At 38.9% G+C, this 23,413-nt stretch overlaps 1 protein-coding gene across 1 annotated transcript in view; it reads right to left on the bottom strand.

Moving 5' to 3' along the window:
• The window catches only part of LOC126234963 (uncharacterized), a 255,253-nt gene that overhangs the window by 193,637 nt on the left and 38,203 nt on the right, over window positions 1-23,413 (bottom strand). Inside the window, exons 5-7 of the mRNA XM_049943734.1 lie at window positions 22,026-22,197; window positions 18,522-18,615; window positions 3,871-4,114 (exon numbers count right to left, since the gene is read on the bottom strand). Coding sequence (XP_049799691.1) covers window positions 3,871-4,114; window positions 18,522-18,615; window positions 22,026-22,197 — 510 coding nt within the window. The remainder of the gene's footprint in view (window positions 1-3,870; window positions 4,115-18,521; window positions 18,616-22,025; window positions 22,198-23,413) is intronic.

Genomic DNA, 23,413 nt, shown 5'->3' with positions numbered 1-23,413 from the left:
TCTACTTCCTCAGCATTTGCCGAATTTTGTTATTAAACTACAGTGGGTCTTTTTGTCTTTAATCCGCTCACTCATCATATACTTGATATACATACATACAGTGCATGTCTTCAGTAACATGTTATCTGCTGCTGTGCTGTGGGAGAAGTATCAAAACAGATGGTGCCACTTCTGACTGGATGGCTTAGATTGACTCAAGTCTATGGTACACATGTGACATGATGTTAATTATCAGAAAAATGAAGAAGTTAATGAGACATGGTTTAACATCACATACATAGCATACACAACAGTTTTTCAATTTATCGTTCAAAAATCTGCAAACTTTAAATTAAAAAACAAATATTTCTGACACAGCACAAGACAAGACAACACACCATGTATACTGTCATTACATAAGAAACAAAGTAGCTACATGAAGATAGGAACAGTGGCCTCAAAACCTTTACGATGATAAAATAAAAGCATTTGTGGATGATTCTGGACATCTTCCACAAATTTTAAAAGATATAGTAACTTAATGAAAATCTTGTGATGTAAAAAGTTACCAACAAAAATTAACATAGCTACTGAATAAGTTTTGCGTTGTACTCATGCTCAAATGAAATACTCAAATGATATTATAGTGGAACTCTTATTGTAGAATTCCTGATTCCTCACTGCAACACAGATGCTATTTCTCCATCACTTCATTTTATGGGTAAGAAATACACCATACTCTTACTGTTGTGAATGAGACCAATCCAAGAACCACTTGTAAAATGACACATTGTATACCAGCTGTTATGTAAAATTGAGGTACTGGCAGAATTAAATCTGTGAGGACGGGTCATGAGTTGTGCTTGGGTACTCAGTCAGTAGAGCACTTGCCCGCAAAAGGCAAAGGTCCCGAATTCGAATCTCGGTCCAGCACACAGTTTTAATTTGCCAGGAAGTTTCATATCGTTGCACACTCTGCTGCAGAGTGAAAATCTCATTATGTAAAAACTGTTCGGAATTTTTACATCAGCATGACTACCACCAAATTATCAGTTAGGATGAATGGCCAGAGGCAGATGGTGTATACTGGCAACACACAATATCCTGTTGCAGAGCATGCTCTAAAACATGACTGTTGTGACCTCGGTGCCTGTTTCACACACACGCCATCTGGATTCTTCCTCCATACACCAGCTTCTCAGAACTTCGCAGGTGGGACCTAGCCTTAATGTACATTAATTTCTTTCGTCTCAGCTTTTCATCACAGTAACTACTCCTTTTTTTACTCCATTTTAGTTTTCTAGATCTTTCATTTTCTTACCTTGTGTATTTTTCGCCACACCCTCCCACCTCTGTTATGTGCAATGCACTTAGTTTTTCACTCATATTAACTCGTGCACAATGTTTAAGCAGTAATTTCTGACCTGTGATTTACCCTGTCTACCACCTTTAAGCTCTCAGGTTTTCAAATCTCGTCGGGCGCAGTCCCGACAATCAATCTTTCCATTTCTTTCCATCCGGTAAGTCTTCCCTGACCTGTAGTTCTGGGTGACTTTTTCGATGCCTACCCCTTTTCCAATATCTTTTCAGTACTTTTCCTGCATCCCTCTTCCTTGCCCTTCTGCTTGAAGAAGGAGCTACTGGCTCCAAAAGCTTGCCACTGCTTGATAAGAATTTTTTTTTAAATCCAATTAAATTATTTATACAAACTGTACATATTTATAAGATAAATTCGTATAAAAATAAAATAAATCTAAATTCTCAAGACATTATTTGACAGATCAACTGTATTTCAAATAATCAGAGCAACTTTACAAATCAAAACTAAAAGCACAATAGAGGGATGATTCAAAACAAGTTCTCAAATTATTTTATTTCTTTATTAAATGAGTAATCTGAAGTTTCTGAAAGAGTATTGATGGATAATCTGTAATTTTTACCATGTTTCAGTATAGATATCAGTCCCTCCACTGAACTTTCATGTTACACACACACACACACACACACACACACACACACACACAAATATTAATACATGCACTTATAGAATATAAAATAAACACACTGTCATTATATAGAAACACTGCCCTTTGAAATTGGTCTTAAATCCAAATTAAAACTGTCTTGCTTCGATAAACACTATGCCAAAAAACAGTTATTAAAGGAAGTAACATAACAAAATGACCACAATTTAGTCACACATAAATACTTGTTAGTGAATTCACATAGCTGAAGTACAAATGGTATGTACCATGTATAATGTCTCTTTACAAATACAATCTATAGAACATGCAACTAACTAATTATACCAAAGTTCATGGTTTCTCGTGTCACAGAGACAAGAAGCAATAAAGATACATAATTTGTTTGTTATAGCACAATAAAATAATTAAATTCTTCCCATTTTACAGCTTTTTTTTTTCATTTTCAGACCTAATTACACTACTGGCCATTAAAATCGCTACACCAAGAAGAAACGCAGATGATAAACGGGTATTAATTGGACAAATATATTATATGAGAACTGGCATGTGATTTCATTTTCACACAATTTGGGTGCATAGATCCTGAGAAATCAGTACCCAGAACAACCACCACTGGCCGTAATAACGGCCTCGATACGCCTGGGCATTGAGTCAAACACAGCTTGGATGGCGTGTACAGGCCCATGCAGCTTCAACACTATACCACAGTTCATCAAGAGTAGTGACTGGCGTATTGTGACGAGCCAGTTGCTCGGCCACCATTGACCAGACATTTTCAATTGGTGAGAGATCTGGAGAATGTGCTGGCCAGTGCAGCAGTCAAACTTTTTCTGTATCCAGAAAAGCCCATATAGGACCTGCAACATGCGGTCGTGCATTATCCTGCTGAAATGTAGGGTTTCGCAGGGATCGAATGAAGGGTAGAGCCACGGGTCGTAACACATCTGAAATGTAACGTCCACTGTTCAAAGTGCCGTCAATGCGAACAAGAGGTGACTGAGACATGTAACCAATGGCACCCCATACCATCACGCCGGGTAGCGATGACGAGTACACGCTTCCAATGTGCGTTCACTACGATGTTGCCAAACACGGATGCGACCATCATGATGCTATAAACAGAACCTGGATTCATCCAAAAAAATGACGTTTTGCCATTCGTGCACCCAGGTTCGTCGTTGAGTACACCATCACAGGTACTCCTGTCTGTAATGCAGCATCAAGGGTAACTGCAGCCATGGTCTTCGAGCTGATAGTCCATGCTGCTGCAAATGTCGTCGAACTGTTGGTGCAGATGGTTGTTGTCTTGCAAACGTCCCCATCTGTTGACCTAGGGATCGAGACGTGGCTGCACTTCCGTTACAGGCATGCGCATAAGATGCCCGTCATCTCGACTGCTAGTGATACGAGGCCACTGGGATCCAGCACGGTGTTCCGTATTATCCTCCTGAAACCACCGATTCCATATTCTGCTAACAGTCATTGAATCTCGACCAACGTGAGCAGCAATGTCGCGATACGATAAACTGCAATTGCGATAGGCTACAATCCGACCTTTATCAAAGTCGGAAACGTGATGGTACGCATTTCTCCACCTTACACGTGGCATCACAACAACGTTTCACCAGGCAACACCAGTCAACTGCTGTTTGTGTTGAGAAATCGGTTGGAAACTTTCCTCATGTCAGCACATTGTAGGTGTCGCCACCGGCACCAACCTTGTGTGAATGCTCTGAAAAGCTAATCATTTGCATATCACGGCATCTTCTTCCTGTCGGTTAAATCTCGCGTCTGTAGCACGTCATCTTCGTGGAGTAGCAATTTTAATGGCCAGTAGTGTACATGGCTGACAACACATAAACTATTTGGAAATTTGCCATAAATTGAACACACTGGAAGCACTCACCTAGTATTTCTTCAAGAAAACTTTCAAACAGAGGATCCTGTTCAGTTTGATGTACAATGGTCTTAATAGCTTGATCCAGTTCATTCATCATGCCATCACATGGTACTGGCAGGCTTTCCGGGGGAGGTGCTACTGGAAGCTGAGATTCTGAAGGACCATCAGTGGGTATCCTCATAACTCTGTTAATATTCTCTGCAATTTTTTCATGCAGCTGCTTATTCTCCAAAAGTGCTTGTTGCAGTAGCTACAGAAAAAGAAAAAAAAAATGAATGTTTCTCAATACACGCATGTATCAACTGTGCCCACAGATTTGGTCATCAGATTAATGCCAATATGTGAGGCAAGGGGATGGACTGTCTAAACTGTTATGAGTATGGGAATGGAGAAAAATAATAGAAAAGGAAATAAATAAAGTAAAAGTTGGCAGAAAGAGAGATAACCTTGAAATTGACTGCTCAGCTCTTCCTGGTGATTTAGCAATCTTAGCAGTGAACGTACATCAAAATAGACAAACTTTCTCCAAGAGGTAGCAGAAAAATTGGATTATAAATTTCGTTTGAAAGAAACCATATCCATGACCAATTTTAAAGGTGCACCAAAACATATGGAATCAAAATTTGGAAAATAAATGGAATTTCTGAATTTAAGTACTTGGGAGAAATAATCCAGCCAAATGCTCTGGGAAAAGCAGCAAACAAAATCATAGCCAGAAAAATGGAAGTGGCATTTTACTTAACAGTAATCACACACAATTTTAAAAAGTCCTCACCTATCAATATGAAATTGAGGCATTACAATGTGATTATTAAAACCAGGTGACTTTATTGCTCAGAATGCAAGACCATAAACACAGCCAAACAGTTAAATTATTTGCAGGAGAAGGAAAGCACAATAATTTGAATGATTTTGGGTTCAAAGTATGAAATTGAGATGCAACACGGACATGCATGAAAATAACTGAGATTATAAGAGCTACAATGAGAAAGTGAAGGATTACATTTTACAGTCACATGAAAGTAATGGATAACAAGAGGCTTAAAAAAATAAGTATTCAACTTCTATTGACAATTAGTAAAAAATCCAATTTTCATGGTTATATAAGTTAAGAAATATTTTTAATTATAACTGACACAGTCAAAAAAGGAGAAAGTGATCAAATACAGATTTCTTAAATGGAACAACAGACAAAGACCTAGGAAGAAGACATGAAAATGGAAATGATCGTTTGGCGTCATTGGCCGCCTGCCGCCTTGGTGCAGATCTTATTACATGCAATGCCACATTGGGCGACCTGCGCACCGGATGGGGATGAAATGACAGACATGAAGTCAGGGAAAAAGGTACAAAAATTCAAAGGTTTCAGAAAAAAAACCTCTAAAGAAAAGAGGAGGGAAAAGGACAGAAGAACAAAGGAAACAACAGCAGGTGGGGGGATTCTACGTCATGAATCAGCTTTTTCATCAGTGATCTTGAGTTGGCCAAACTGGAATAATAATAATAATAATAATAATAATAATGAAGGCCAATAAACCCAGGGACAGAACTTTTTTAATTTTTCATAATGTGTGTCAACCATTACACGAACACCCAACTGCGCTGTATAGAGAGCAAATCAAGCAGCTCGGCCACACAGTCACAATCACTTGGAAAAACATGACGAAAAGGGAAAGAAAAACTAGATCACTCTGCAAGTTGAATTCACGGCCTCCAACCAGTAACCAATGCTTTTATCCGAGGCTTTGAAACACAGTTGTCAGAGTACTCTTATGCCATTTCAGCTTAAGATATTCTATTCAGAATAGCATTATAATTCTCCTATAATTCTCTCTATATATTCATTTGCTCGCTTGGTACAAATGGTAATAATACATATTCCTTTGTTGTGGATTTACTATCACTTTATCTATAAGTGTATAAAACATTGTGTTTAACCCCATTACCTGCTATTTCAACCACCCCAGGACTCAAGTCCTCAATGTTCAATTGTCCAACATCTCAAGAAGTCAGCCATTTCATGACAAGTACAGATGTAAGATAGTTACTCGGTAGTGCAAATGTTTAATAATGTGGTTTCGGATATACAAGCGAGTTGTTGATTCCAGGCAGCAAGTACAATTAACAACACCTTGCAGCAGATGAAGGTGACTGGGCCAGTCATCAAAATATTGTGCATAAAATGGAAACAACAATTCAGTTGTACAGCCAAAAGTACAGCATTAATCAACCGTGCTGAAAACATCTATGAGATCAATGCAAATGGTATTCAAGAGACTCCCAACTGAAGTACGAAATTGTCTGGAAAGTTCCCTCAGGAAGTGTGACTGGGCACTGCCCTAAATCAAGAAATTTCAATTTTATACACTGTTGATGCTAAATGGCAGGTCTCAGTTTTGGACTTATTTGACATATCAACTCAAATGTTCCCAACTGCATGAGATCCAACAAATGCATACCCTTTAGAACCCGTGACAGGAACGTATTTGTCATGCATACTCAAATTTTTTTGTTTCCGCAAATATGGATGACACAACTGCATAGATTGCTATCTTGGATTCCACTTTAACATAAGAAACCCACATTTCATCATCAGTCAGGGATCAGCACTCTCATTAATAAACTGATTGTAATTAGCACTCTCATTAATAAACAGATTGTAACTCACATGTGGCATTTTTCCAGGTATTTGAACTCATTCTTGCAAAAATACAAGTAACAATATGATGAATGTAGGACACTCTCACATGGAGAATTTGTGCATACCACTCTGCAAAAACAAGCTGATCCATGCATACAGATAATTAAGTCAATAAATCCTTTACTTATGACACACATCTTGTAAGGCTCCTAACCTGACAAGTCATAGTTATTTACTTTTTTTGTGCTTTATGTAAACTTATTCACTCACTCATTTATTCATTCTCTCTGTTAAGTATGCAATATAATAAAACAAAGATAGTACGTGAACAATGTTTTACTGGTAGAATACCCAGACGTGTACCACAGTCCTAACAGCCTTCAGCATTAGATGTGCCACAAAATATTATTTCAAGGCTTTGGTAGCAGTTTAGGAGAGAGAAAAACTGAATACACCTTCAACACAATTATTTGCAGTGTTGCTCATGGCAGAGAAAAAGTGCATCACTATTATAGAGTCCGTAACATTGAGATTGAAACACAAATATAACGAGGAATTTACTATCCACAAATAAATCATGCTTCAATTTGTAGAATGCATTTTAACATACATTCTTCAGGAGGTGAACTGGTAGCCAGTACAATCACGAGAACACTGTGGGGAGAGACCAGTTTAGTCTTTTCAAATGTGTTTTGAGAAAGTGGTCTATAATACAAATATCAACAAAACTTTTGCATCATCCCGATATGCCATATAGATGTGTTGCCACTGTGACTGTTCCTGTACCAATCAACCACACTTAAGTGGATTGCAGCATTTCAGTTGAAAGTAAAGCACCAGTAGGCATGCATCAGACACATCTGTGGTGCAGTAGAGGGCAAACATGATCAATGATTGCGTCCACATCATCACATTACACACAGAACACTTTTCAACCATGGAAGATGCTCGACATATGCACCAAAGTGAAAGTGATGTGGTGTAGACACGGAATTAGTTTCAATTGACAGGCAGTATTGAGGACATACGCCACACAGGCTGTCCAATCTCGACAGGTGCAAAGGATGATCGATATCTACAACTTTTGAGTCAAAGGGAACTGTGGGTCAACTGCTCCAGAATTGAATTTGGTACTCAAAGACATGAAACTGTCAGAAGATGACTACATGATGAGAATCTCCATTCCCAATGACCATGACAACCACAATGTACGCCACAACATCATGAACTCTGTTACAGGTGGGCAAGAAATCATGCAGAATGGGTGCCCCATGATTGGCATTAGATGTCATTTCTGGACAAAATTTGGATCTGTGCGTAGCCTAATTATTGCACACAATGTATCTGAAGACAACCTGCTAGTATTGAACATCTCCAGCACTGTCACCCACACATGCAACAAGGTGGTGGTGCAGTGACATTCTGGGGTGGCACTATAAGGGGCCATGTAAACAGAGACGAGATTCTGCAACCACTAGTGGGAGCATATCACTAAAATTTTACAAAACACTGCAACCAATAATGGGAGCCTGTCACTAACATCTTGATGGGAGTTAACTTGAGTACTCATTGTGTTGCTTCTGTGAACAGGTTTCTTCAGCAAACTAGGGTCACCAAAATGGAGTGGCCTGTCTGCTCCCCAACACCAACCCAATGGAACATATGTGAGATCGATTAAAGTTGGCTGCTTCTGAACTTCAATAATGCCTGTATACTCTGTGCAACTTATGCAAAGTTGCCATTGAAGAGTGGAACAATGTGGATCAGAGCTGGCTTGATGATCTCATTAGTGGTATGTCACGACGAATTCAACCCTGCATCCAAGCAAGGGGACATTGCACCACTTACTGATGATGTTCAGGGTGATGTGGAAAACTGCCCATGGGAAACAGATGATTTTGTTGTTACACTAACAGGGTGTATATGGGGACAAGGAAAAAAAAATTCCCGGATTATTCCCGGATTATTCCCGGATACCTCGTTTAAAAAACATGGTTTTTCCCAAGTGAAAATACACTTTTTTCGTGCTAAGTGACAGTAGGTTTTCCTTAGATTTTCCCTCGGAACCGTAAAACTTATCAACCTTTGAATGGTTAACATTTTATACACTCGCGTAGAACTTTCAAAAAAAGTAAAGACAGGGGAGAGAAGCTTTGGAAAGACTTTTTAATGGGAAAAAAAGAGAGAAGTTTTGGAAAGACCTTTGATTTGCAGCAACATATACACTGCATATTTTCGTATTACGAAAGTATAAATTCGAATTGCACCAAACACAGCACATTAGTTTCCGGAGTGTTGAAACTGAGCTTGTGATGTCCTTTTGTAAGCCAATCATATCTCGTGCCACGTGATCTCGCCAACCGATGACAGCAGGTATTCAGAGCATAGGACACGTGTTATTGTCAGCCTATAGCAAGATCACTGGTTATGTAGTGCGATCATACAAAGTGGAAAAGTTAACAGTTTACATTAATATACATAGTATAGCTACAAGAAAAGCTAAGCTTTCACATATAATATTGGTTTCTAAGATTAACAAGCCACAACAGAAGCTAAGCTTTCACATGTAATACTGATCTTTTTTGCATGTGTTATACTTTAAGATACATCACACAAATGTGCCAGTAAATTTTAAATTATGACATAAATGTCTGGGCTCGAAATTCTTATAACTGGCTGGTCCTCAAAGTGTTCAGTTTTAAACGCTCTGTGATTTAGAAATTCATCCCACTTTCTCACACGTAACATAATTCATCTTGCGTGAAAAGAAATTTACTTTGAAAGTAATGCTTTTAAAACCACCTTTCTCAATACTATCCGGAGACTGCTAGAAATAAGTTCTATTTACCAGTTGCCAGACAGCGCCAGAAAACAGGCATTATTGTGCAAACGTAGCTGCAGTGGTGTAGGAAGCCCGCTCATTCGTATGTACAAAGCACTAAGGGTGCTTACGTTACACCATAAAAGAAACAGGGAATCAGAGGATACTCCCAAGAGCATCAGAATTTCGTAAACCATACTGAAATGTGTAATTCAGCTTGAAGTGCACATTGGTTTTTTCCAGATTCACAATGAAATGGGTCCCATCTGATATTAAGCTTTTCAGGGTGGTTTTTGGGAAGTAAATTTTCTTGGAGTACCAGTACTCTACGATCTCATTTTTGGTTCTTTATTATGGCATAATACCATACATGGCAGAAGATGATAATGTGCACTTGAAATTCAGCAGACAGTTGGAACTAGCCAATACTGTGGAATGAAACACTTTGCTCCAAATACGAGGGCCATTCAGAAAGTAACCTCCGGTTGATTTAAAAAAATACACCAAGTTAAATAAAAATATTTTAATATATACATCTTACAACTACATCTTTGCACTATTTTTCTACATAGTCTCCATAGCGATTGAGGCACTTATCGTATCTCTTCACAAGCTTTGAAATTCCTTCTGCATAAAAATCACCCGCTTGTGCCTGGAGCCAGCCTGTGACCGCATCTTTGAGCTCTTCGTCGTCATCAAACCGCTGTGACCCGAGCCATTTCTTCAAATGCATGAAGAGGTGATAATCACTTGGCGCCAGGTCTGGGCTGTAAGGTGGATGGTTGATAACGTCCCACTTGAAGGACTCAAGAAGGGCTGTTGTTCTGCGAGCAGAGTGAGGACGGGCGTTATCGTGCAAAAAAACGATATCAGAAGTCAGCATACCACGGCGTTTGTTCTGTATAGCCCGTCGTAACTTTTTTATTGTTTCACAGTACACGTCTTGATTAATGGTCGTACCACGTTCCATGAATTCAACCAACAACACCCCTTTGGCATCCCAAAACACCGTTGCCATCAGTTTTCTGGCAGAAAAATCTTTCGAGGCTTTTCTTGGTTTGGTAGGCGAATTTGAATGTGCCCACATCTTTGATTGTTCTTTTGTCTCAGGGTTCACGTACTTAATCCAGGTTTCGTCACCGGTCACGATTCTGTTTAACAATGGTTCTCCTTCGTCCTCATAACGTGACAGAAAGTCTAATGCAGAGGCCATTCTTTGAGTTTTGTGGTGGTCGGTAAGAATTTTGGGCACCCATCGTGCACAGAACTTACGGTAACCCAATCTTGCTGTCACTATCTCGTACAAGAGAGTCTTAGAAATCTGTGGAAAACCAGTAGACAACTCCGACATTGAGGAACGTCGATTTTCACGAACTTTTGCATCAACTGTCTGAACGAGTTCGTCAGTCACCAATGATGGTCTACCACTCCTCTCTTCATCATGAACGTTTTCTCGTCCACTTTTAAATAAACGTACCCATTCACGGACAACTCCTTCACTCATAACTCTTGGTCCGTACACGGCACAAAGCTCACGATGAATAGCTGCTGCAGAATATCCTTTGGCTGTAAAAAACCTTATGACAGCACGCACTTCACATTTGGCGGGGTTTTCTATTGCAGCACACATTTCAAACTGCCACAAAAACTAAACTAGCGCAGGTACGACGTTCACTCGACCACGGCTTGATGCCGACTCACCTGTTGAGTGCGTGAACGCACAGATGGCGTCGCTACTCCCCCCACAACCCGCACGTGACCAATCGGAGGTTACTTTCTGAACCGCCCTCGTAAAATGATTGCCTCAGCAGAAAGATTAATAAAGCCAAATTTCTTTAGCAAACTTGCAAAAATAGCATCATCGTTCTGCAAGACGATTAATGCTTGACTGCTAATAACTTGGAAATAAAATAAAATCAGAAAACTGAAACTAATAATATATTTTTGCCCTCCGTAATTATGTGAATGTATTTTAATTCACTTGATAGCTCCCAGAAACAGAAATCTGTTTTGTTTTCATTTGACTTGGGAGCTGTAAAAGAAGAGAAGCAGCAAAATCACTTAACGCAAACATGGGTCACGTGGAGACTAATGCCTCCCCACTATAACTCTGCGCATGTGCGAATCTGGCGGCTAGGGTGCAAGCGAGAAAAAGTTTTCTCGTTTGCATCTGGCTGCTTACTGCTACTGCCGATACAGCTAACAGCCACACTTCAAGTAGCAGAAAGCGGGAGCAGGTACCGCTCATATGCGAGTCAACTGCGCATGCACGTCAGCCCGCTGACAAGTGGTCAAACGAACCTAATGTGAACAGTTGTGATGTAATGCTCATAGCAAGCAGTTTATTGTTACGAAGAATTACATAGTCTTCTCCCTCCAGCCTTTGACATATTTTGCCATTTGCAGATGCTTGTGTGTGCTCAGTGTTTTGTTGTTGTAAATTGCGCATTTCCTTTGTCACTAAAATTTTAGTTTTTTCCCTCTTGTTTATACTTTATTCAGCAGTATCATTCTTCAGTAGCAGGATACAGTAATATTCTTGGCTAGAGAATCAGTTCTTACCAGTCAAAATTAGAAAAATTTAACTGAAAGCTTGATTGTTATTGTGGTTTTCAGTCCAGAGACTGGTTTGATGCAGCTCTCCATGCTACTCTATCCTGTGCAAGCTTCTTCATCTCCCAGTACCTATGGCAACCACATCCTTCTGAATCTGTTTAGTGTATTCATCTCTTGGTCTCCCTCTGCGATTTTTAACCTCCACGCTGCCCTCCAATACTAAACTGGTGATCCCTTGATGCCTCAGAACATGCCCTACCAACCGATCCCTTCTTCTAGTCAAGTTGTGCCACAAATTTCTCTTCTCTCCAATTCTATTCAATACCTCCTCATTAGTTATGTGATCTACCCATCTAATCTTCAGCATTCTTCTGTAGCACCACATTTCGAAAGCTTCTATTCTCTTCTTGTCCAAACTATTTATTGTCCATGTTTCGCTTCCATACATGCCTACACTCCATACAAATACTTTCAGAAACGATTTCCTGACACTTAAATCTATACTCGATGTTAACAAATTTCTCTTCTTCAAAAACACTTTCCTTGCCATTGCCAGTCTACATTTTATATCTTCTCTACTTCGACCATCATCAGTTATTTTGCTCCCCAAATAGCAAAAGTCCTTTACTACTTTAAGTGTCTCATTTCCTAATCTAATTCCCTCAGCATCACCCGATTTAATTCAACTACATTCCATTATCCTCATTTTGCTTTTGTTGATGTTCATCTTATATCCTCCTTTCAAGATCATGTCCATTCCGTTCAACTGCTCTTCCAAGTCCTTTGCTGTCTCTGACAGAATTACAATATCATCGGCGAACCTCAAAGCTTTTATTTCTTCTCCATGGATTTTAATACCTACTCCGAATTTTTTTTGTTTCCTTTACTGCTAGCTCAATATACAGATTGAATAACATTGGGGAGAGGCTACAACCCTGTCTCACTCCCTTTCCCAACCACTGCTTCCCTTTCATGTCCCTCGACTCATAACTGCCATCTGGTTTCTGTACAAATTGTAAATAGCCTTTCGCTCCCTGTATTTTACCCCTGCCTCAAAGTGAGAGTATTCCCGTCAACATTGTCAAAAGCTTTTTCTAAGTCTACAAATGCTAGAAATGTATGTTTGCCTTTCCTTAATCTATCTTCTAAGATAAGTTGTAGGGTCAGTATTGCCTCACGTGTTCCAATATTTCTACGGAATCCAAATTGATCTTGCCCAAGGTCAGCTTCTACCAGTTTTTCCATTCGTCTTTAAAGAATTTGTGTTAGTATTTTGCAGCTGTGACTTATTAAGCTGATAGTTCGGTAATTTTCACATATGTCAACACCCGCTTTCTTTGGGATTGGAACTATTATATTCTTCTTGAAGTCTGAGGGTACTTCGCCTGTCTCATACATCTTCCTCACCAGATGGTAGAGTTTTGTCAGGACTGGCTCTCCCAAGGCCGTCAGTAGTTCTAATGGAATGTTGTCTACTCCAGGGGTCTTACCATTATACAATCTATCTGAAACCTGTCAGTATCTCCAGGCTTCTTCCATGTATACAACGTTCTTTCACGATTCTTGAACCAAGTGTTAGCTATGATTAAGTTATGCTCTGTGCAAAATTCCACCAGGCGGCATTCCTTCCCCCCAATCCATATTCACCTAATACGTTTCCTTCTCTCCCTTTTTCTACTACCGAATTCCAGTCTCCCTTCACTCTCTGAATAATTTCTTTTATCTCATTATACATTTCATCAATCTTTTCATCATCTGCGGAGCTAGTTGGCATACAAACTTGTACTACTGTGGTAGGAATGTGCTTTGTATCTATCTTGGCCACAATAATGTGTTCACTATGCTGTTTGTAGTAGCTTACCTGCATTCCAATTCTCCTATTCATTATTAAACCTACTCCTGTATTACCCCTATTTGATTTTGTATTTATAACCCTGTATTCACCTGACCAGAAGTCTTATTCCTCCTGCCACCGAACTTCACTAAGTCCCACTATATCTAACTTTAACCTGTCCATTTCGCTTTTTAAATTTTCTAACCTATCTGCCCGATTAAGGGATCTGACATTCCACACTCCGATCCGTGAACACCAGTTTTCTTTCTCCTGATAACAACGTCCTCCTGAGTAGTCCCCTCCCGGAGATCCGAATGGGGGACTATTTTACCTCTGGAATATTTTACCCAAGAGGACGCCATCATCATTTAACCACACAGTAAAGCTGCATGCCCTTGGGAAAAATTACGGCTTTAGTTTCCCCTTGCTTTCAGCTATTTGAAGTACCAGCACAGCAAGGCCATTTTGGTTAGTGTTACAAGGCCAGATCAATCATCCAGACTGTTGCCCCTGCAACTACTGAAAAGGCTGCTGCCCCTCTTCAGGAACCACACGTATGTCTGGCCTCTCAACAGACTCCCCTCCGTTGTGGTTGCACCTACGGTACAGCTATCTGTATTGCTGAGGCACGCAAGCCTCCCCACCAGTGGCAAGCTACATGGTTCATAGGGGGGAACTGAAAGCTAAAACAACAAAAAATTCCCAGACTTCCGAAAAATTCCTGGATTTTTCCCGGTTCTCTACCGGATGAAAAAATTCCCAGGTTTTTCCCAGATTTCCAAGTTGTTCCGGGTCGTATATACCGTATATACCCTGACTAATGTTTCTATTTTTGATTTGGTGATCTGGACACACTGTAAATGAACATATATGCTTGCCACAAGCCAATTTTTGTTTTCTGTGCCATGAATTTCGAAACAAAGGGATGGTGCAAAACTTTTGTTGATTTCTGCAGAATGTTGACTAACTGAACAGAGCAGAGCTTGTTAAATGCCTCACCATTTTGTCTTCCAAAATGGTTCTCCACAACAGAAGCAACATAGGAAGTCACAAACAAAATCGTGGCGGATTTAAACAAGATAAATTATCCTGTTGGCATATTTTGTCACCTTGGCAAAGATCTTGATTGTGTAGATGATGAAGTTTTAGGGGTACTACTCAGCAAACTAAAACGTTATGCCACTAATGGTATCCCTCTTACGTGGTTGGAGTTTTATAAGCCTATCAGAAAGCAGTGGATCTCACTGACAGACAGCATCACAGTCATGTTACTAAACTTGTAATAGGGGTAATGTAACACATGGAGTCCCACAAAGATCAGTACTGGGCCCACTCTTGTTCTTGAGCATGATTAGTTATCTTCCTATAACTGTAGTGGGTAGTCAAAAGCTGTATCATTTGCTTAAGACACAAGCTTATTAATCAAGGACCCAAACCCAGGCTTACCATAGAAAGCTCAAATAATAGCTGAATAAGCCTACATGTGGTCACAGCTAGCAGTTAAAAGTCTGGATCTCATGGATATTCATACAATACGATTTCAAACAAGTAAAAATGATTACTAGCAACAGAAGTAGGTCTTAATAGCTATACCCTAAACAAAATACCCAGTCTAACATTCCTTGAGATCTAGTAGAATAACAAGTTAAAATATATATATGGACCAATTGGTCAAAAAGGTCCAATCAGCATGTTCAGCCCCAAGAGGAACTTTGCATCGTGTTGATCTAACACTAAGAATGTTGGTTTATTTTGCACAGTTTCACTCTTTGCTGTCTTAAGGAGATATCTTCTGGGGCAATGCACATAAAGTAATGGAACGTTTATTCAGCAGAAATGAACAGCAAGAATATCGTGGAATGTATAAGGTGCGCCCAAATGAAATGGACACTACAGTTATAAGTAAAGAAATTTTAATAAAAATATTATGACAACAGTTCACGTGGAACAGTACAACTATACATAATTGCCACTGACATTGATACACCGATATCAGTGCACAGGAAGAGAGTTAATGGCTTCAGTGTAGATACCCCTTGGTTGCTGATGGATCCAGTTTACCAGTATCATCCTCCACCTCCTCCTCCTTTCTTTCTTTCTTACTTATTTACTTTCTTTCTTTCAGGGGAGCCAGGATGCTTCCATCCCATGTTCATCCGTTTGGCGGCAGCGTCAAAATGGTGACACCACGTTTCATTGCACCACGTTTCATTGCAACTCACAATGTGAGCAATGAAATCCAACACATGGGTCAGGTAAACACTCATTCTCATAGTCTGAAAGATACTTGGGCGATCACATGTGCATATGAGCTCCTCCACAGCCGAAATCACAGCAATGGTGGTGACAAAGTGTGCCAACCCAGGGTTTGGCATGTCATGTCATCGATGTTCACACATCACACTCTTAGCACTGATCCATCGGAATATATCGTGCACCATGCAAGACACAGTTCTCCACACAACTCTTTGATCCTGTGATAAATTTGTGAAGCTTGCTCCCCTTCTACATGAAAACATTGGATAACCGTTCCTTGTGTTGATCAGGAAAAATCCGCCTTGCAACAATTCTCCAGAAATGAGGAATTTGCTGTGAAGCTATTAACTCTGCTTGTGCAATTGGGAATACCAACCTACCCTCTCTCAACAAACACATTCACCCACTGGGATTACATACAACCCTTATACACAAAGGTCTCCTTTCCAATTGGGCTTACCATATACACAACTGTACACCTTGCACCAACCTTTTTCAGAATACTGGAATTCTTACTCACTTCCCAATGCATTTACTACTTAACAGTTTTTGCTTTTAATAATAAAACTCGATTTCAGCAGACTATGATCTACATAATTAAAATGCAAAACACAAAAATAATTTTCATGTAGACTTTGCCTCCTGGTTAAGGGCTCAGAAAAGAGTCTGGAGAAAGTTATTCCATTTAACATGAAGAGGGATTGGGAACCCCAATTAGAGAGAGGGGGCAGGGGGGGGGGGGGGATTATTAAAAGCCTCCTCCTGAGTCACTCTTTCTACGCATTACCTAAATATCTAGAATAAAGTACTGAAAGTTCTGGCTAATTACACGGCAAGTAATAGTGTAAATCTGCCATTCAGGTGGTTATATGCAGCAAACAGAAATCAATATTTAAAGATATAGGCAACTATTTTCTTTGAATAGTAAATATTATGCTTTCAATATGAGATATACAGCAGTTACTTACTATTCAGTGTAACTGAAGAAGCAGTAGCTTTTTTTCAAAACAGCAGCTCTCTAACAAACTTGGGTTTAAATTTAACTTGAATAAGCATGAACATCATTAAGAATTACAGTTTGAAAAATGCTCATATTTCTGGCACTCGTTTCCACCTACAAGTATCCCTGATGACAGGCACCAGGGATCACCTGAAGACTCAAGTCTCAAGTCTGTTTACTGAAATACTGTGGAATATTTACCATATAACCTGGCCGAACACCACAGAATTCACAACATGACACGGTCAGACACCCGAGAATTCTACAAGTACACCAGAAAATTCTACAAGCTATAAATATGCTGGAAAGATGTCAGATCACAAGAACTACAATAATAGTTTACTATTAATACAATATACAGATTATGTTTCCATGATATTCTTGTCTTTTGTAAACATATATCATGACTCATTTGAAGGTTTTCTTTCCTGAAGGGATGCATATAACACACTGAATGACTGAAAAAATGAACAATGGTGGAGGCCTATCGCAGGGGGATGATATGCTGATGGGTGCTCATAGGCAGCTTTACATCTCTATTGGTGGTTAAGGGAATATGTTTAAAATTCAAAGTTAAAGAAATGTGGTCTTGCAATCATGTGAGTGACCTTGCAACGAAGTAGTTGGCCCAATCCAAGCGTCATCTTCACAGATGATATTTCTTACCCCTTTGGCATATTCTAACAGAAGAGTTTATTGCAGATGATAATATCCACAAAATATCATCAGCAATAAGACCAACAGAACATATCCAGAATGGATTCTGAAGACCCACTGCCCGTATAACTCTTACACTAACTCTTAAAGAACATTCAGATTACTGCCAAGCATGTATGGCAACCAAATGTAACCATATCCCGTATTAACAATTTTGCTATGGATGAGATTTCCCTACCCACTTTTTTAAATACATACCTTTTGTGTCAGACTTATAGGTTTCATATTTTTGACAAATCTTGTAGCTTTACCTCATTCCGACACACTTCCATCATCATCATATTATGTTTCTTTTTTGGACACTAGCTTAAAAGACAAGGAATTAAAAAGGGGGAAAATTTTTCTTAACCCTCTACTGCCCACCGTGACTCTGAAGTCACGTCAAATTTTATCGTTATATTTCGCATTAGGATCGTTATTTCTTTCTTGACCAGTGTGACTTGAGTGTTACAATATGACTGCTTTATACACAAACAATGTAACTGCCCACTGTGACCTCAGAGTCACAGAACTATTTTTAAAAAATAATTTTTTTCAAAAACAAAAATTCACCTGATATGTGTTAAATACATTATTCTCTAACATTCTGTGCATATAAATATTTTTTTTCTACAGGAAATAATAATTTGGGCAATAGAGGGTTAACCACATATTTCTCAAAGTGACTACATGCAGTGCAAAGTCAAACATTTCCTACAAAGAACCACCTTATTGAACAGGGGGCAACAGAATAATTTCCACAAATCACGAACAATGAAAGCATGTGACCATCACATTACAGTCAAGTAGGATTTAAATGTGATCAGATGTAAAACTGCAGAAGTCTACTTACTGCAATATCGACACTTTCGTTTGAATCATTTTCCTCTGAATGTGTCTTCTTCAGCTTACTCAGTGATGTACTTAGCTTTTTCCTAGGTGGTGGTCTGCAAAAATAAGTTTACCCTTACCTCAGCACTCTCTGAGTAAAAAATTAAACTACAGAACAAGTGCGCACACACACACACACACACACACACACACACACACACACACACAAAAGAAACTTAACTGTAGGTCTTCAACACTGCTTTATTAACATCAATGGCAAAATGTTCAAAGACTCATCTCAATTAATTGGATCACTGCAACCACATGTTAACCAAAAAGTTGCACTATGATATTAGCAACAATTTTACTCCCAAGGAGAGGTCCTCAGAAGTGGGATTGATTTTTTGTATATGATGATGATGATGAAGGTTAGGGTCCAACATATCTCATACTGCAGCCATTTGCCCTGGTGGACCCTTGTTTCCATATAATCAACAACAAGAAAATTTTGTAATTTTGCATGATGTTTTAGAGCTTTAAGACTGACAGCACTAGATATAATGGCATTGTAGCATAGTGGTTGCATACGAGTGTGATGTGCATTGTTTTTATTCAATTAATTGTTTTAAATTTAGTTTTTATAAATTTCTGTTCCATTGTTGCATCATTTTAATTGTCAAATTTACTTTTCCATTTGCTCTGTTTTCTTTCAATCATTCTGTTTCTAGTAGGAACCTTTGTGCATGTGATTTTAATTATCTTCATTTACCTATTACAATATTTAAATAGTTGAAAATGCCAATTTATCAGTTAAAAAATTAAATACAAAATAATTGTTTATATTGGCTGTGCAATGGCACCAAAAATGCATTTCTTGTTACATTAAAGATGTATTTTTTTATAGTAATCATCATACAAACATTTCAAACAAATTCTTGTTCTCTATGGACAAAAGAATGGAGATATTCTAGCAAAGGACATTCTAGCAAAATGAGGAACAGAAATAATGAATACAACAACATGGACAAAAATATATGATGATCAAACAGAAGAAATTAAACAGAAATTAATACAAAAAATCATTAAAATCACTTGCACAAATAATCCAAATTTAAAAAAAGGAAAAAAGTAAGAGTAAGTGTAAAAGTTAATATGATGATAAACATGTGACAGAGGGCTGGAAATATAAAAAACTACATGTAAATCATTTAACTTAATAAAAGTAATGATCAAATTCATTTCAGTGAAGATTTAAAAATTTAAAAATTTTGATTCACTTTATGAATTTGGAACCCAGGCCATCTGCGTGTCAAGCTCATATGCTAACCACTATGCTACCGTACCTCTATACCTATTATTGCCAATTTTAAGGCTCTAGAATCTCAAGTAAAAATTTGCAGGAGAACTTCGGTACAATGTTTGGAAGCTGGGAGACGAGGTACTGGCAGAAGTAAAGCTGTGAGGGCGGGGCGTGAGTCGTGCTTGGGTAGCTCAGTTGGTAGAGCACTTGCCCGCGAAAGCAACAGGTCCCGAGTTCGAGTCTCGGTCTGGCACACAGTTTTAATCTGCCAGGAAGTTTCAAAATTAAGAATTTTTTGGTCTATTACTTGCAAATGAGGGGACACCAAAAAGAATGCATGAAGGGTGTGATACCTGAGATGCTGATCTACATCACTGTATAGATGGTTTCAAAAACTCAGTCCCATTATGGGGATCTCTCCTTGTCAGAGGTGTTCTCACACACTACCAAAACCATACCAAAGTATGAACAATATTACTGTAAAGTTGGCCCAATGCACAACAAAGATTTTTACACAACAAAAAGATTGTTACATATTATAGCTTTCAGCCAAAGCGTTCTTCAGCAAAGGAACTGGAGTTTCCATTGGTTGATATACAAATTGTTATCTGACAAAAATTTGTAGATAGTAAGAACATACAGAAACAATTTATTTCCTGGTTTGAAGCTGTCCATGAACCATCAATTGGGAGAACAGTCTCAAAATGAGGTGATGCTTCAGTATTTTACTTGCCTCTCACCAATTCCCCATGTGGTTTGATATTAGGAAAAATAGTAACAAAACATTAGGTAACATAGTAAGCTATGTGTGTAACCAGTCATTTATCAGTGGAATATTTCCTGAATGGTTGAAATATGCTGAAGTTAAGCCACTCTTTAAGAAGGGAGATAAATAGCATCAAATTTCCATCCAATTTCACTTTTGCCAGCATTCTCAAATTTTAGAAAAGGTAATGTACAAACGGCTATATAACCATCTTATCACAAATAACGTACTGTCAAAGTCGCAGTTCGGATTTCTAAAGGGTTCTGATATTGAGAAGGCTATCTACACTTACAGTGAAAATGTACTTAATTCATTAGACAAAAAATTGCAGGCCACTGGTATATTTTGTGATCTGTCAAAGGCATTTGACTGTGTAAATCACAATATCCTTATAAGTAAATTAAAATGTTATAGTGTAACAGGAAATGCTGCAAAATGGTTCAAATCTTATATCTCTGGCAGGAAACAAAGAGTGTTATTATGAAAGGGACATGTATTAAGCTATCAGGCATTATCCAACTGGGAACTAATTACATGTGGGGTCCCACAAGGTTCCATCTTAGGTCCTCACAATTTCTTGTGTATATCAATGACCTTTCATGAGTAACATTACCAGATGCCAAGTTTGTTTTGTTTGCCGATGATACAAACATTGCAATAAATAGCAAATCAAGTGTAGTCTTAGAAAGATGAGCTAATAAAGGGGGGGGGGGGGGAGTGGCAACTTTTCTTTTCATAATATTATTACATTCCATCCTGGAATTTCCATTGTTTGATTTCCATCAAGACCTTTTGGTTTTCTTGTTTTAGCGCTTTGTTTTTCTTGAACCTAACTGTGTGAAACACATCTGATTTGTAGTAGGAAAACTGTAATGTTTTTTGTTATATGAAGTGTTTATTTTGTATCTCTTTTCTTGTTTCTGTATGTATGGGTTACCAACCTTCTGTGTCAGAGAGAAACAGAAAGATATAATTGTGAGGTACCTGAACAACAGCCTTCATTAAGTTTGCCCTTTTCCATGCTAAGAATGTCATTTGAGAAGTTTTTGTATTGCTGTTATTTACTGTGCTTCCATAATTAAGTACACAGATCAAAAATATTACATGAATAACGTTAACACTGAAGCAAACTTTAAGAGTTCAGTTGTCAAATGACTTGTACTTAATTACTCCTCTTGATATTAACAGTGAAAAAGCACACTTTGAACATGATCAAGCCTCATAAGAGCAAAGGCATGCCTATAGTCAGTTGTAGCCTTTTTTACTTCAGACATCGCCTATAGTCAGTTGTAACCTTTATTACTTCAGATATTGCCAGTTCAGAACTAAGGTAAAGGGACATTGAAATAAGTCATAAGGACTACACAAATGGCTGAAAAGCCTGTAAGAAGTCAAGTACGTCCATCAGTTGGTTCTTTAAACAGAACAAATCTCAATGCTAAATTATCTCATTTACTTACCCCTTCCTCCTTGGTGTAGAGCAACTGGATGGTGAACACCCAGGAGCGTCAGCCTGATCATCATTGCTGTCTGCTTGGTCCCTTGAACTGTTCCAACAATTACCAGCCGGGGACAGGCCAGGTAGGCTATGTAGAGGTGTTGCTTCCACACTGTTGTTGCTGGACCTCCTCACTGAAAGATAACAAAAAGACTGTAACGAAAAATGGAAAATCCAGGATGGAAAAATGACAAAATTATGAAAAAATATAAATAAAGAGAGTGATCTTGAGTTTTTTGTCAAAAATATACAAAAAGTGCGCGCGCTCACTAACGCAAGCACAACTAATACACATGATCACTGTGTGTGTGTGTGTGTGTGTGTGTGTGTGTGTGTGTGTGTGTGTTGTTGTTGTTGTTGTTGTTGTTGTCCACTTTGGAAGAACGTTTTTGCCAAAAGCTCACTTGTTTAGCAAATTTTCTGTTGTGTCTGTCTGCGACCCAACATCTCCACTACATAGTGAGTAGCAATCCATCCTTTTCATAATGAGGAAAAACTGTTACAAACATATGATTTATAGGGCATTCCTGTTTTATTTTCCAAACTTTTCTTAATGTTTAACTTGACTCATATTCTTAAACATTCTCCTTCAAAGCAGAGTCAACAGAACATAGTGCATGAATTAAATTAATCAATATTGATCAATGATATTTTTCAGGTCATCCACTGGTACACATGTTTCATATTTCAAACAATGGAAAATCCAGGATGGAATGTAATTGTGCCTATCTGCGACTCAGCATCTCCACTATATGATGTTCCATTGTTGTAGTATAAGCATCGCTAGGCTCCTGCATATTCCACCACCATACTTGCACCTGTGTTTTGCAGTCCCGGCACAACCCCTGCAAATTGTTTGTCCACAGAAGAGTCACTGAGCTGTTAACCACCAGGCCCCCTGCAACAACTGCAGCACCTTGGGGCACTAGCAGCACCAATACATGGCATTCAGGTCATGATAAATAAGGCTGCAGTTGCAAGCACCTACTTGTGTACATGCAGTCATGTGTCCACGTGACACCACATGTGTATTCCTCCAATGATGGGTACTTGGGTCGCCACTCAGCCTCTCAACAGCCATTTCAACTCCGGGCTCCAGACCAATCACCAGCAGTCCTCAAACCTACACTTCAGATCACAACACCTGACACTGCAACTACCCATCAGACATGCTGTCTCACACTTTCACCAGTATCGCAGCCACTGGCCACACATCAGCTGCTTCGGAACGCCCTGCTACACTGAATACAAGTTGTTTGCCAGGATCACAGCTGCTGCCATCCAATAGGCACTTCGGAAGGCCAGCTCCCTCAGCTCATCGTCACTACTGACAATCGTGGGCTTATCATA

The sequence above is a fragment of the Schistocerca nitens genome, chromosome 1 (assembly GCF_023898315.1).
Source record: "Schistocerca nitens isolate TAMUIC-IGC-003100 chromosome 1, iqSchNite1.1, whole genome shotgun sequence".
NCBI lineage: Eukaryota > Metazoa > Arthropoda > Insecta > Orthoptera > Acrididae > Schistocerca > Schistocerca nitens.
Note: the sequence above shows the minus strand (reverse complement) of the source record. Positions and strands in the feature narration are given on the sequence as shown.